This window comes from Anomaloglossus baeobatrachus, chromosome 1 (genome assembly GCF_048569485.1).
Source record: "Anomaloglossus baeobatrachus isolate aAnoBae1 chromosome 1, aAnoBae1.hap1, whole genome shotgun sequence".
Lineage (NCBI taxonomy): Eukaryota > Metazoa > Chordata > Amphibia > Anura > Aromobatidae > Anomaloglossus > Anomaloglossus baeobatrachus.
The window spans coordinates 923,472,592-923,486,395 of record NC_134353.1 but is presented as its reverse complement, the minus strand read 5'-3'; the positions used below and the strand labels follow the sequence as shown (position 1 = coordinate 923,486,395).

General features: G+C 45.9%; 2 protein-coding genes across 4 annotated transcripts in view; both read left to right on the top strand.

Annotated features, from left to right (window-relative positions):
- Nucleotides 1-5,855, top strand: part of ZNF532 (zinc finger protein 532) — a 101,104-nt gene extending 95,249 nt beyond the window's left edge. For all 3 annotated transcript variants that reach the window (XM_075327942.1, XM_075327947.1, XM_075327935.1), the window contains exon 11: nt 195-5,855. In XM_075327942.1, the coding sequence (XP_075184057.1) occupies nt 195-689 (495 nt within the window). In that variant the 3' untranslated portion in view covers nt 690-5,855. The remainder of the gene's footprint in view (nt 1-194) is intronic.
- A 318-nt stretch (nt 5,856-6,173) lies between these two features.
- The window catches only part of LOC142256921 (O-acyltransferase like protein-like), a 113,848-nt gene continuing 106,217 nt past the window's right edge, over nt 6,174-13,804 (top strand). Inside the window, exon 1 of the mRNA XM_075328951.1 lies at nt 6,174-6,321. Coding sequence (XP_075185066.1) covers nt 6,174-6,321 — 148 coding nt within the window. The remainder of the gene's footprint in view (nt 6,322-13,804) is intronic.

Sequence of the window (13,804 nt, the reverse complement as noted above, 5' to 3'; positions counted from 1 at the left end):
TTTATTGCATCTATCTAATATCTTTCCATTCTGACCTTCTTCCTTTCCTTCCTTTTCTGTCCCTTGTTTTTTCTTTCTTTCCCTGTGTTCCTCTCCTTCTGTGATCAATTATAATTTACACTATACAATAATGTCGACACCGTAGTCGGTGGAATATAAACACGTGATCTTAACTTAATTGTTAATCTTACTAGGAGCCTTCGCCGAAACGGAAGTTGGAAGAGCCGGTTATGGAGTTCCGATCATCAAGAGGATCCATTACCCAACCTCTTAAGAAACTCAAGATCAATGTCTTCAAGGTCCACAAGTGCGCGGTCTGTGGCTTCACAACCGAAAACCTCCTTCAGTTCCACGAGCACATCCCCCAACACAAGTCAGACGGCTCCTCTTACCAGTGCCAAGAATGCGGCCTTTGCTACACATCTCACGTCTCCCTTTCCAGACACCTCTTCATCGTTCACAAGCTCAAGGAACCTCAAGGATCTACCAAGCAGAATGGATCCGGAGAGGACAATCAACAGGAGAACAAACCGAGCATCGGGAACCTGGCAGCAGATAATGTATCCTCGGGAAAGACGTGTAAAGTCTGTTCTAAGACCTTCGAAACCGAAGCCGCATTAAACACCCACATGAGGACTCATGGAATGGCTTTTATCAAGTCCAAAAGGATGACTTCCACCGAAAAGTGAGCGGCCACCGCTCCTTACTGAGGAACCATGGTGAACTTTCATGGGTCCAGACGAGGTGTTCGTAGTGTGTTACTTGTGGAAAAATAGAAAAATTAAGGACTGATTTGAAGGAAGAAAAACAATTATATGTGGCAATATTTTTTTAGTTGTATCTTCCCGGTCTTTCTGATCCCTTCACACCACACTACTATAGCAGTATTCATGTAAAGCAGATGTAAATATGGAAGATTTTTTTTATACTCTGTGACTGTATCGATGTAGATTTTTTTTTTTTATTTTTTTTTTTAATATATATGTGATATCTCCTAGATGAGAAGGATATTTAACCCTCTGCCAGTCTGCTTTCCATGATAGATGAATATTGGCAGTGTATCGGTAGTACAGGTATGTGCTGCCTTGGCAATTTCTGAATGCTTCAGAAGGAATATAGAAGGGACGTAGCTATTTATAATTATGTACAGTGCCTTGCAAAAGTATTCACTCCCCTGGAATATTTTTGAGTTTTGCAAAAGCAAAGTGAACCTTTCAATTTTTGGCTGTTAGTAAAGGCTTTTTCTTGGCACTCTTCCATAACGGCCAGCTCTATGGAGTGTATGACTTATTGTGGTTGTATGGACGGATCGTCCAGTCTCTGCTTGGGAACTCTGCAGCTCCTTCAGGGTTACCTTTGGTCTCTGTGCTGTCTCTAGGATTAATGCCCTGCTTTCATGGGCTGACTGCTTTGGTGGGCGGCCCTCCCTTGGCAGGTTTGTTGTCGTGCCATGTTCTTTCCTTTGGATTTGATCCTGCTCCAGGGCATTGTCAGAGATTGGGATATTTTGTTTTAGGACCCATCCCTGACTTGTACTTCTCAACAACTTTGTCTCAGACTTGTTTGGAAATCTCCTTGGTCTTCATGGTTTGTTTAGAGATCTCCTTCATCGTCATAGTATTGTTTGGAGATCTCCTTAGTCTTCATGGTGTTGTTTGGAGATCTCCTTGGTCTTCATGGTTTGTTTAGAGATCTCCTTCATCGTCATAGTATTGTTTAGAGGTCTCCTTAGTCTTCATGGTGTTGTTTGGAGATCTCCTTGGTCTTTATGATGTTGTTTGGAGATCTCCTTGGTCTTCATGATGTTTGGAAATCTCCTTAAATCTCCTTAGTCTTCATGGTGTTGTTTGAAGGTCTCCTTCATCTTCAAGGTGTTGTTTGGAGATCCCCTTGGTCTTCATGGGTTGGTTAGTGGGGCCTCTTGCTTAATGGTGTTGCAGTCTCTGTGTCCTTTGAGAAAAGGTGTATATACTGACGGACCCCAGGACACTTAGATTGCACACAGGTGGGCTTCCTCTCACTAAGTATGTGACTTGTGAAGGGAATTGCTTGCACCAGAAATGTTTAGGGGCTTCGTAGAAAAAGGGATGAGTACATATCCACATGGCAATTTTATTATTTGTTTTAGCCTATAAATATAAATTTTGCCTATATTTTTCTCACTTTACTTCCCCAACTTACACTATTTTTTGCCAAGGCATCACACTCAAATCAAATCACAAACATATTTAAACACAGGTTGTAACGTAACAAAATAGGTCAAAAGCCAAGGAGGTGAATACTTTTGCAAGGCAATGTACATACAGGGACTAGAGATACAGGGGAAAGTATACGGATAATCGGGTCATAGGAAGACATTGCTTGGACCCCACAGTGAGATGGAGCTGTCACTTTTCTAGTGCGGTTTTGAACCAGTATTCACGTGTCAACCAGTTATAATATTGTGCTGCTCTTTGGTGCTCCTGGGGAATGTCGTTATATTTTTAAAGAATTTTTTTTTTTTTATAAAGATTCCAGATGTATAATTTAATTGGCAACCACGCAAGTAACCGGCGAAGTCACAATCAGGTTTGAAAGTAAATCCAAAAATATTGGATCTTCCCCATATACAAAAGAAAAGTTTTAGACTGTACAATTTTTCGTGCCTAAATGGTGCCATTGACCACCATTAGGAAGTTATGGCTGGTGGTTATATCGTGCACATCAATAATGGACATAGCTATGATATGTAAGGAAGAAGCAGTTGTACCTGTTGGTCTACTGGCCTCGAAGGGCCAAGATACCTCATTCACTGTCAGGCTGGGTGCTTAAAGGGACAACTTGTTGATTGATGAGGTAGGGGGGGTCTATCAATCTGGAAAACAAGGTTCTGTCGAGAATACTCTATAGTGGCATTTGTTTTTTATGGTAAGCTCAGTGGTTCAACCACCGCTCCGTTGCGACAGGCCATCATTTTCGGGATCAGTAGTCGGACCCCCAGCGTTTCACAAGTAAGCAACTATCCACTTGAGAGGTGATTGACATTTTGCAACAGGGATTGATGGGTGTTACCGAAACACTGTTTGTACCCACAACGAAATCTGCAACAAAATCCACACAATCTACATCTTCCGATGCAGAGATTTGCCATCGAAAATCGTCATCATTTGTGCAAACAAAACCCTAAAATATTTATCCCTTACGTCATAGGAAATCTGCTAACAGTCCCCTGTAAAAGAATAAGCTCATGAGTTACCCCAAACAAGCCAATTAGAACAGACTGCGTTTTTAAAATTATTTTTTTTTTTAACTGAATTATTCATTTTTTTTTTATATTGAGGGTCCCACTTTCGTCCATTGACCGGTGTATCTCTGTCTTTTTTAAAAGGGAAATTATAGCTAAATCTGTCCTTAAAGGGTATGTTCACTTTTGCAATTAATGTTTCTATAAAGCTCCAGTCTATATATGTAGATAAAAAAGTTGTGTATGCAGCTATTATTCAGACTCATGTGTCTCCATGGTAACAGACTACAAACAAACCTTAAGTAGTCTGATCCTGCAGTCGTACTCCTTTCAGTGTTTCCCGGATTTAATAGGAGGAAGTCTAACTATAGAATGACTCTTAAACGGTAAGACGCCTGGGTCTGCGGAGGAGCTGTATACACAAAACGATAGAATATATTTATTGTAGACACAACGGAGCAATGAAACTGATGGCAATGTTTAGGATACCTTTTATCATATATGAATCCTTAGTGTCTATGTTGAATGTGCAGCGAAATACCTCATAAATCTGTGATGTTTGGCCTTTAATTTTTTTTTGCTTTATTTTTTTTAACTTTAGTGGTCAGATATATCTGCTCCAGAGTGCGGGAAAAGTCAAGTGTTCAGATTATAGCAACCACAGAATAATCTAGTATGTACATAGGAGATGTGTATAGGACTGTTTTTAGCACTATTCTTTGAAATCCAAAATCCTAAAGGGATATTCCGATAATGAACCCTTCCGACAAAACCCTATCTACAACATGACCCATGGACTTATAATTAATGATGAGCGAGTACTAAAATATTTGGGTTTGGGTTACTTATACCGAATACCTAGTACTATTCCAGTATTCGTCACGAATAACGAACCAAGTCAATGGGGAACCGAAGAATTTTTCTGGGAAATCTTCAAGAAGTCAACGAGGCACCCAAGCATTTTTCTGGGGAATATTCAAGAAGGCAATGGGGAACCTGAGCATTTTTCTGGGAAACCTTCAAGAAGTCAATTTGGAACCTGGGCATTTTTCATGGGCTAGCTTCAAGAAGTCAGTGGGGAGCCGGGCATTTTTCTGGGGAATATTAAAGAAGTCAATGGGGAATCCGAGCATTTTTCTGGGGAATCCGAGCAATTTTCTGGGAAATCTTCAAGAAATCAACAAGGCACCCAAGCATTTTTCTGGGGAATCTTCAAGAACTCAATGGGGAACGGAAACATTTTTCTGAGAAATCTTCAAGAAGTCAATGGGGAACCTGGGAATTTTCCATGGGCAAGCTTCAAGAAGTCAATGGGGAACCCAAGCATTTTTCTGGGAAATCTTCAAAAATTTAGCGGGTAACCTGAGCATTTTTCTGGGAAATCTTTAAAAGGTCATTGGAGAACTCGGGCATTTTTCTGGGAAATCTTCAAGCATTCAGCGGGAAACCTGAGCATTTTTCTAAGAAATCTTCAAAAAGTCAATGGGGGAAGCCAAACCTTTTCCTAGCATATCTTCAAAAAGTCAATGGGGAACTTGAATATTTTTCTGGGGAATATTCAAGAAGGCGATAGTAAACCCAAAATTTTTCTGGGAAATCTTCAAGAAGTCAATGGGGAACCTGCACATTTTTCATGGGCAAGCTTCAAGAAGTCAATGGGGAACCCAAGTATTCTTCTGGGGAATCCTCAAGAAGTCAATGGAGAACCCAAGCGTTTTTCTGGAGAATCTTCAAGAAATCAATGGGGAACCCAATCATTTCCCCATTGACTTGCATTAGGTGCATTATTTGTGGTGAATATTGGCATAGTACTAGTTAGTCGGTACGAACAACCTAAACCCGAATATTTTAGTATTCGCTCATTACTATTTCTTATATGGTAAATGCAGGTCTTGTAGTTGAAATCCCTAATGATTGGCGGTTTTTGCCTTGAAGATGACCACACGTCCCTACTACAGTGGCCTCTGCAGGAGAAATGTGGTATTACAATGTTCCTATCCAAACCAATGGAGAATTGAGTCCTCCAGAACTTTACTGTTCATATTAGGAGTTGTTTTTTTGTTTTTTTTTTTAGTTTTTTTTATTCCTGGTGAAAAAAAAGAGTGCACGTTACTGTTTTTGAAGCACGTCCTGAAGGAAACCTTTCCAAACCAAACCTTGTCCAATGAAAATCCTTTGGGAATAAACTCTTAAAAACTCCTTCAAAAACTCCCCAGAAAAATAGCCTTTCGTGAAGCAGGTGTGAACGTCGCCTTACGGCGTCCGACCCCAACGAGGTCCCTTTTTCTCTTTGCACAGTTACTTGTGAAGTTGCTCTAACTTATTTTAACGTGTATTATTATTATTATTATTATTATTGGGGCGGGGAGGGGGCACTAATGTGTTGTATTTTCCTTTTTTCATAAGAAACCTATGTCTCCGTGAGAGTTGTAGGAAGGATTATGTGATTTTATTATTTTTTATCTCTGTATTAATTTTGTATTCATTTTCTATCTCTGTATTTTGTGTATATATTGAAGGTGCATGCGTCCGTTCCGTGGTCGTCCAGTCTTTGCTGCTGTTCTGCGCCTGTACATTCGGTGTCTTTACAAATGTATTGAAGATATTTCACATGTAAATAAACATGGAGTATTTGAGCTGTATTTTTTTACTAATTAGTCCATGACCCGGTGAGTCAGGTTAATATGGTAAAGCTTTTGGTTGTGTACGTTATTGCATTTGCGTCACGAAAAGGGTCCGGCCAGCTCGGACTCCATAGGGGACGGGAAACGTGAGACTCTTCCTATTCACGGGTAAAGCCGGGTGGTAATTGATTTTTTTCTGCAGAATGATGTTAGCTTACGCTCTACAGCTGCTTTGGAAAACATGAATTGTTCCCGTGATTAGTCGACGCCGTGACCCTGTGGTTTATAAAAGCCCCGAACTCCGGCAATTCACCGCACTGTGCACCATGTGCGCGCACCAGATCCTCACGCTGATTTTTGGCTTCGCTGCCATCTCCGCAGCTCCAGCAAATCTGACGGCCAAGTGTTTGAAGGACACAATGGATTATTTGTTGGACCTGAACTCTAGGGAACCCAAACCCTACGCCATGCTCAGTAAGTACAACTCATTTTTACTGTCCCTCAGCCTTTATAAGTGTATGTGCACACAATGTTTTTTTTCAGGCAGGCCCGCAACGAAACTTGCATGAAAAAGTGATAACTAAGAATGAACCTGATGCTTTCCTATGTAAAAACGACTTGTTCTTCATACTTTACTGCTTATTGAACGTTTTTAACCTCGTCCGGTTTTCAAAGACGCCAAATAGGAGCCCAACCATTCTTCCTATGTTTTCTGCTTTGAAGACTGTACTTTACAATGCAAGTCTTTCGGAAAGCTCAAAAATATTTCATTTTGAGCATTTTTTTTTGCTATCAGATTTTTAATTGTTAATTGGAGTTAAAGCACCACTCCAACAGTTTATTTTTATTATTATTTGATCACCAGAGTGGTATCACTAATGTAAGTTCCCTACAGATAGTAAAATATTTACCTGCTGCGAGAGGCGTAACTAGAGCCCTATAGGCCGTGATGCAAAATTTGGATCATTGTGCCCACCATCATGTTGGTAAAATCTATGGGCCCCATAAGAATATTCTCTGTCCTGTAGTAATGTCCCTCCTCCTGACCCCATTCTATGATAATGACCCCCATCCTTGGCCCAGTACTACAATAATGTCTCCCATTCTGGGCCCCATCCTATAATAATGTCTCTAGTCCTGAGCCCGATGATGTCCCCTGTCCTATGCCCCATCTTATAATATTGTTCCTCATCCTGGGCCCCATACTATAATAATGTCCCCCATCCTGTAATAATGTCCCTCGTCCTTGAATAGTGTAATGTACCAGTGAGGGGCAGTCATGGGAGAGGGCTGTAATCCTCAACCCACCCCAGCATGCTAAAAACACGAGGGACAGAGTGGTGTATGGGGTGGGTGTGGAGGTGGTACCTGCTTGAAACTGCTCATCTGGGGTTTCGTCCGGCTTCTATGGATCCCGTTCCCTCTGACTGGCAACACACGCCGCGCTAGTAGCGAGTCTACCACCGGTTAAAACTGTAACAACTTTACTGTAAATTTGCTTAAAACACAGCTTTTACTTTATAAAGGCAGTTGTTACACCAAGATCTTTCACAGGCATTACTTTCTTCACAGAACCCGACTCTTTCACTAGAGCCACCAAGGAGAAAAGGGATTGGCATGCTAACTCCCTTTTTACTAACATTCCGGTTCCATCCAAACGAGAGGAGAGGACTCCTAGAGTCCTTGTTCATGCCATGTCAATGACCCCCACCAGTCAACACTGGCCCTGTCTTCTGTCCGCACTACTAACAGCCTCCGACCTAGGAAGGTGATCCACTTCTCTTTTCCCTCTGGCTTTAGCTTCCGTAACTGAGGGGTTATCACTTTGCTTCAGTCCACATGATTCTTCCTCTCTTGTCTCCTTTCTCTGCCTGGACCCTTCACACCACGCTACTCCACTCCGCTACATCTGACCCTGTTTGTCCCCTCACTCTTGTCACTGCTGCTCTATCTCCTTTAATCAAGAAGCACTCTTCCCTATATTCTGCTGTGTTGGGGACTATCCTCCCCCTATTAGCCCACGCCATCCTGTCACTCCCTCTACATTCCCTTACACTGAGGGACCAGGGACCCCATGACACCTTGTGGCAACCGGACAAACTACACAGGAACAATGCACATATATAAATACATTACTTTAAAGCATCTACATTTAGACCATAACACCTTCAGGGACAGCAGGGCACTGGACGCCCTCTTACAATAATATCCCTTGTCCTGGGCCCCATCCTATAAAAATAATAATAATGTCCTTTGTCCTGAGCCACATCCTATATGAATGTCCCCTACCCTGGGCCTCATCCTATAATGATGTGCCCCACCCTGGGCCTCATCCTATATTATGTTCTCATCCTGGCTCTATCCTCTAATAATATTTCCCCTGCCCTGGGTCTCCTCCAATAATACTGTAATGTCCTCCATCTTGGGCCCCATCATATATTAATTGCCTCATTCTATAATAATGTCCCCCATCCTGGCCCCATAATATATTACTGATGCCTCATCCTATAATAATATTCCTCATTCTGGGCCCCATACTATAATAATGGCCTCCTCCTGTAATAATGTCCCCCATCCTCGGCCCCATCCTATAATAATATCCACCATTCTGGGCTCCATCCTATATTAATGACCCAGCACGGGGCCGGACCCGGGGCTCGAGCAGCACCTCCTCGCCCACGAGTGAAAAGAGGAGGTTTTTGGTGGGTATTTGGGATGTCGGTCATGACGCCACCCACGGGTTGTGGTGATGGTGAGCACCACCGCTGCTGGTGACTGGGGATCCCGGGAGCGATGTCGGAGAGCAGCTGAGGTGTTGACCCCTCTGTGGGTAGGGGCTGTTGGTCCCGGGGCCCCGGTTGGGGATTAGGGAGGAGGTAGAGGTGCAGGTGCCGAGGCGAGGAGGCAGCGTGGGCGCGGGTGCAACGTTGCGGTGCAGCGCGGTGCCGGATGGCACTGTTGTATTCACTCCGACACAGAAGGACAGAGTCTCTGGTAAACCAAACGGCTGGATGGACGGGGCCCACAGCCGGCTGCGGTGTTCTCAGTCTCCCCGGACGGGTTGATGGTGGCTGTCGTTTTCCTGCACCTGTGTAAGTGTATTTGACTCCTATGGCTTCCCACGGGTAGTCCGCTCCCCGGCGTGTACATGTCGGGAGAGCCCGTTTGCCCGTAGGCGCTGGCCCTTGGATCTCTGGCCCTTGGCGGTGGCACTTATCCGGACGGGTTGGGCTGTTGCCTTCTGACGGGACTTAGGTGGGAATGAACCCCTGAGGTCCAGACCGCAATCAGATAATTTGACCTTTTCGGCGGCTCCTAGCCTAGTCAGGGTCTGAGTACCCTGCCTTGGTGCTTGGCTTCAATCTGCTCCCCGGTTCGGTGCCGGCGGGCCACCGCCTGACCCCGGTCCTCTGGTTCCGCTGACCTACACCAACTCCTGCAGACGGCCACCACCGTCTGCCGACCTTGCTGAACGTGCCTGGGCTCCAACCCAGACACCCACAGTTTTCACCCCTCTCCTTTCACTGTCTACCACAAACTCCACTGTCTTTTCCCGCCTCCAGGCCTGTGAACTCCTCGGCGGATGGGGTCAACCGCCTGGCTCCGCCCCAACTGGTGTGGACATCAAGCCTGGAGGGTGGCAACAAGGATTTGATTGACTGATGTCACCTACCCAGGGGAGGGTGTGTGTGTGTTAGTGTACTGTGACCCCTGGTGGTCCAGGGCGTCACAGGTTCAGATACGTTACATGCAAACAAAACTCTTGTGAGCAAAGCTGTGCTCGGGTATGCTTGGTACTCAGCGCTTTGGGGCTTGGGTCAGTCTCGAGCCTGTGGAGCTAGGCTCGTTTGCTGCCGGCAAACCGAACCTCAATGGAACAGTTCATCTCTAGTAATAATGTCCCCCATAATATATTAATGATGTCCCATCTTATAATAATGTTTCTCATCCTGGACCCAATCATGTAATAATGTTCCTCCTCCTGCCTCCTTTATTTAATAATGTTGCCTGTTCTGTTCCCCCATCCTTTATTGATATCCTCTGACTTGGGCCCCATCCTATAATAATGTCTGTCATCCTGGCCATTTCTGAATTAACGGCCCTTATTCTGGGGCCGTTAATAATGTTGCTTATCTTAGCCTCCATCCTGTAAGTATGTCTCCCTTTCTGGCCCCATTATGTATTAATGCCCCCCATCTCTTGCAAAAATAAGTGGGCATCACTGAGCCCCTAATGACATAATTCTATCTAATTGAGGCCACCACTAGGTGGAGATAGTACTGAACGCAGCAGTGTATATGTGGCGCCCTGGACAAGCCAGGGGCCACAGAGAACAACACCAACACACCCCACACTCCCGGTCAGGCACACCAAGGTCAGACTAAAACCCTTGTTGCCTTCCTCCAGGGGCTGATGATCACACCAGGGGGTGGGCCAGGCGGTTGGCCCCGCCCACCGAGGAGTTCACAGTCCTGGAGGCGGGAAAAGCAGGCAGATGAGTTGAGGAGTGGAGAGAGATTGGAGTTGGAAGTGAAAGTGGAAGGAGGAAAGTGGCAGTTAAGCAGCCTGAAGGTGGTCCGGGTGTGTGGCCCGGACGGATCAGCAAGGTTGGCAGACTGTGGTGACCGTCTGCAGGAGAGGCCTATCCGAGTTTACCATAAGGACCGGGGAAGGGCGGTGGCCCGGCGGTACCGGACCGGTACACAAAGAGAAGCCAGCACCATCCGGCAGGGGCTTATGGACCCCGGCAAGGCTAGGAGTCGCCGTGAATTTGCCAAATCCGTTAGCGAAGGGAACTTCCTGGGTTTCCCAGCAGCCAAGTCCCGACAGAAGGCAACCGTCCAACCGAGAGAGGGAAACACAGCCACCGCCAAGGCTAAAGTTCCCAGGGCCAGAGCCTGTGGGCAAAAGGGGCTCCTCCAGCACCCATCCGAGCTGGGGAGCGGGTTACCGGTGGGAACCCATCGGAACCGTTTACACTACAAAGGTGCAGGGAAAGGCAGTCACCATCAACCTGCCGGGAGAAACAACACCGCAGCCGTCTGTGGGACCTTTCCATCCAGCCGTGTGTTTTACCGAGAACTGTGTCCTCATCATTGGCTGAGTGAGTACCACCGTGCCGTGCGGCACAGCACTGCCCCCGCGACCCTGCACCTCACCAGGCCCCATAACCCGCCTGCCATCCATCCCTACCCCATCACCGGGCCCCGGGACAACCAACCCCCTACCCACGGAGGGGAGAACTAACATCAAAGCTGCTCCCTGTCACCGCTCCCGGGATCCCCGTCCAGAGCAGCGGTGGTGTCACCACTTCACCACAACCGTGGGTGGCGTCACGGACAATAATCAAATCCCCACAATCAAATCCCCACCCTTTTCACTCACGGGCGAGGAGCGCCGCTCGAGTCCCCTGGATCCGGCCCACCGCTCGAGCCACCACCGAGCAGCAGCAGCCGCAGTAGCAGCGGCCCGACCCGAGCCGGACCCGCTATATATACATTTATATACTGTGAGTGTCCCTCCCCTAGTGGTTGCAGGGAGGTGGCATCTTTAGTTTCTGGGGATATGTTGTTTGTGCATCACAACAACTTAGATTGACCCAAATAAGTTTGGTGCAAAAATGTCTGGGAACCAACTGTTTCAATAAACTATAGACTCTTTAATGGAAGATATTTTGGTGGATCTTGGTGTCTCCTTATCTCACAGACGGTCTCTGTGCCTCCAATTTTCATAGACTGACAGAATAGAGGAAATGGTAGAATTTTTTTTTTTTTATCCTTCTCCACTTGCAAGAAAAAACAGACGACACTCTGATCAAACTCAGATCAGATTCTACATAGAATATTCAGACTGTTTTTCTCGGATGGAGAAAATTCGGTCTTGTGACTCTAGCCTTAGGCGGGCTTTGCACGTTGCGACATCGCAAGCCGATGCTGCGATGTCGCACGCAATAGTCCCCGACCCCGTCGCAGGTATGATATCGTGTGATAGCTGGCGTAGCGAAAATTATCGCTACGCCAGCTTCACATGCACTCACCTGCCCTGCGACCGTCGCTCTGGCCGGTGACCCGCCTCCTTCCTAAGGGGGCGGGTCGTGCGGCGTCATAGCGACGTCACACGGCAGGCGGCCAATAGCGGCGGAGGGGCAGAGATGAGCAGGATGTAAACATCCCGCCCACCTCCTTCCTTCCGCATAGCCGCTGGCGGCAGGTAAGGAGATGTTCCTCGCTCCTGCGGCTTCACACACAGCGATGTGTGCTGCCGCAGGAACGAGGAACATCGTACCTGTCGCGGCACCGGCATTATGGAAATGTCGGTGAATGCAACGATGATACGATAACGACGTTTTTGCGCTCGTTCATCGTATCATCTAGCATTTACACAGTACGATGTCAAAAGTGACGCCGGATGTGCGTCACTTTCGATTTGACTCCACCGACATCGCACGTGCAATGTCGCAACGTGTAAAGCCGCCCTTACACTCCTGCAACCTCATTTTGCTGTGTCTCCTGTTTCGAGGCTTATCCAGTGTTAGGGCTCATTCACATGGCAGTTTTTCACGGTTAGCACTTGTACCCATGACAGTCGATGGGGTGTGAGAAATCTCATGCTGCTGCTGACCGGCGGGAGAGACTTATGGAGCCTCGTTCTGAGAACATTCTGAGAATGAGTGTCCATAGGATTTGATGGACATTGTGGGATATTATACCATTGGATTACGTTGGAACTTCCAGGATTTCTTTTTAATCTAATTTCTTAATAAATTGGAGAACGAGGGAGTGTGGGGAAGTCTTTATTCAAATAAACTATTTTTGCCAGTTTGGGTTCTCTCAACTAGTGTTCATATTTTGTCCATAATGCTCAAGATCGCAACCCACAACAAAGATCCTCATTGTCTTGGTAGTCCCCATACTAAAATGAAGAGTAAAACTACAGAAAAAGGAATTAAAATTTGCCCCCCAAATTTAAGCATTATGGTATTTTTTGTTTTATAAGATGCACCTCAAATTTAGAGGGAAAAAAAAAAAAAGGTACAAAAACAAAAAGGGGTCCGTCTTATCATCCGGTAGTGTCTTACTGGGTAGGATGGCAGCGGTGGTGGAGCGGAGTCACAGGAGGCAGGGGTGGTGATGTAGTAGTGCGATGTTGCGGGCGGTGCAGTGGGTGTCTCGTTATCAAGGTTGGGAATTTTGAGGAAAACAGGAAATTGGGTTTTTCAGGGTCACAGAGATGGATGTCAAATCGATCTGCGCAGATATAAATGAATCAGAAGATGAAACGTGTTCACTGCTTGAGCAGAGGCTAGCTTCTGACTCGTGTATTAAAGAATCTTGTGATTATACAATACAATATTTGACTTTGACCTTGGAGCAAGAACAAGGAGTCAACATCCCACATTTCACATCCCTCATTCCACATGGTGTGAACCAACTAATTATGAATTCTCTCAGTATGTTATGAATACCTCTTTGTTCATTGTTCCTTTTGGCAACCTTATCTTTGGTAACACTAACACTTCGCAGAATACACATCTTAGAATCCTATTACGAAGCTTCTATGCGATTGTCATATAGACACACAGATAATAATGCAACGACCTCTATACTTTGATTATTTACATACACAGATCATCTTATTACATCTGGAAAAACAGCCTATAGCCCAGGCCTACCCTCACACCGTATGTTCGCTGTGGGTGTTGTCAGGCAGGAAGATCCAGAAACTGTAGGCGCACAGGCTTCAAAGAAATGGCGACCGTAGCCCACGCGAGCACAGATTGAGCTGTCGGCTCAAAGAAGAGCTGGGATCTCATCTGTGGGTGCCATTTTCCTTAAGCTGGCAAATCAATGGGCCATAGACGGCGCATCTGCAGATGAGATTTTGAGCCGTGAGCTTAATCTGCGCATGCGCCAACTCTAGGCGCCATCATTCGAAGCCTGCACCGCTGATATTTGCA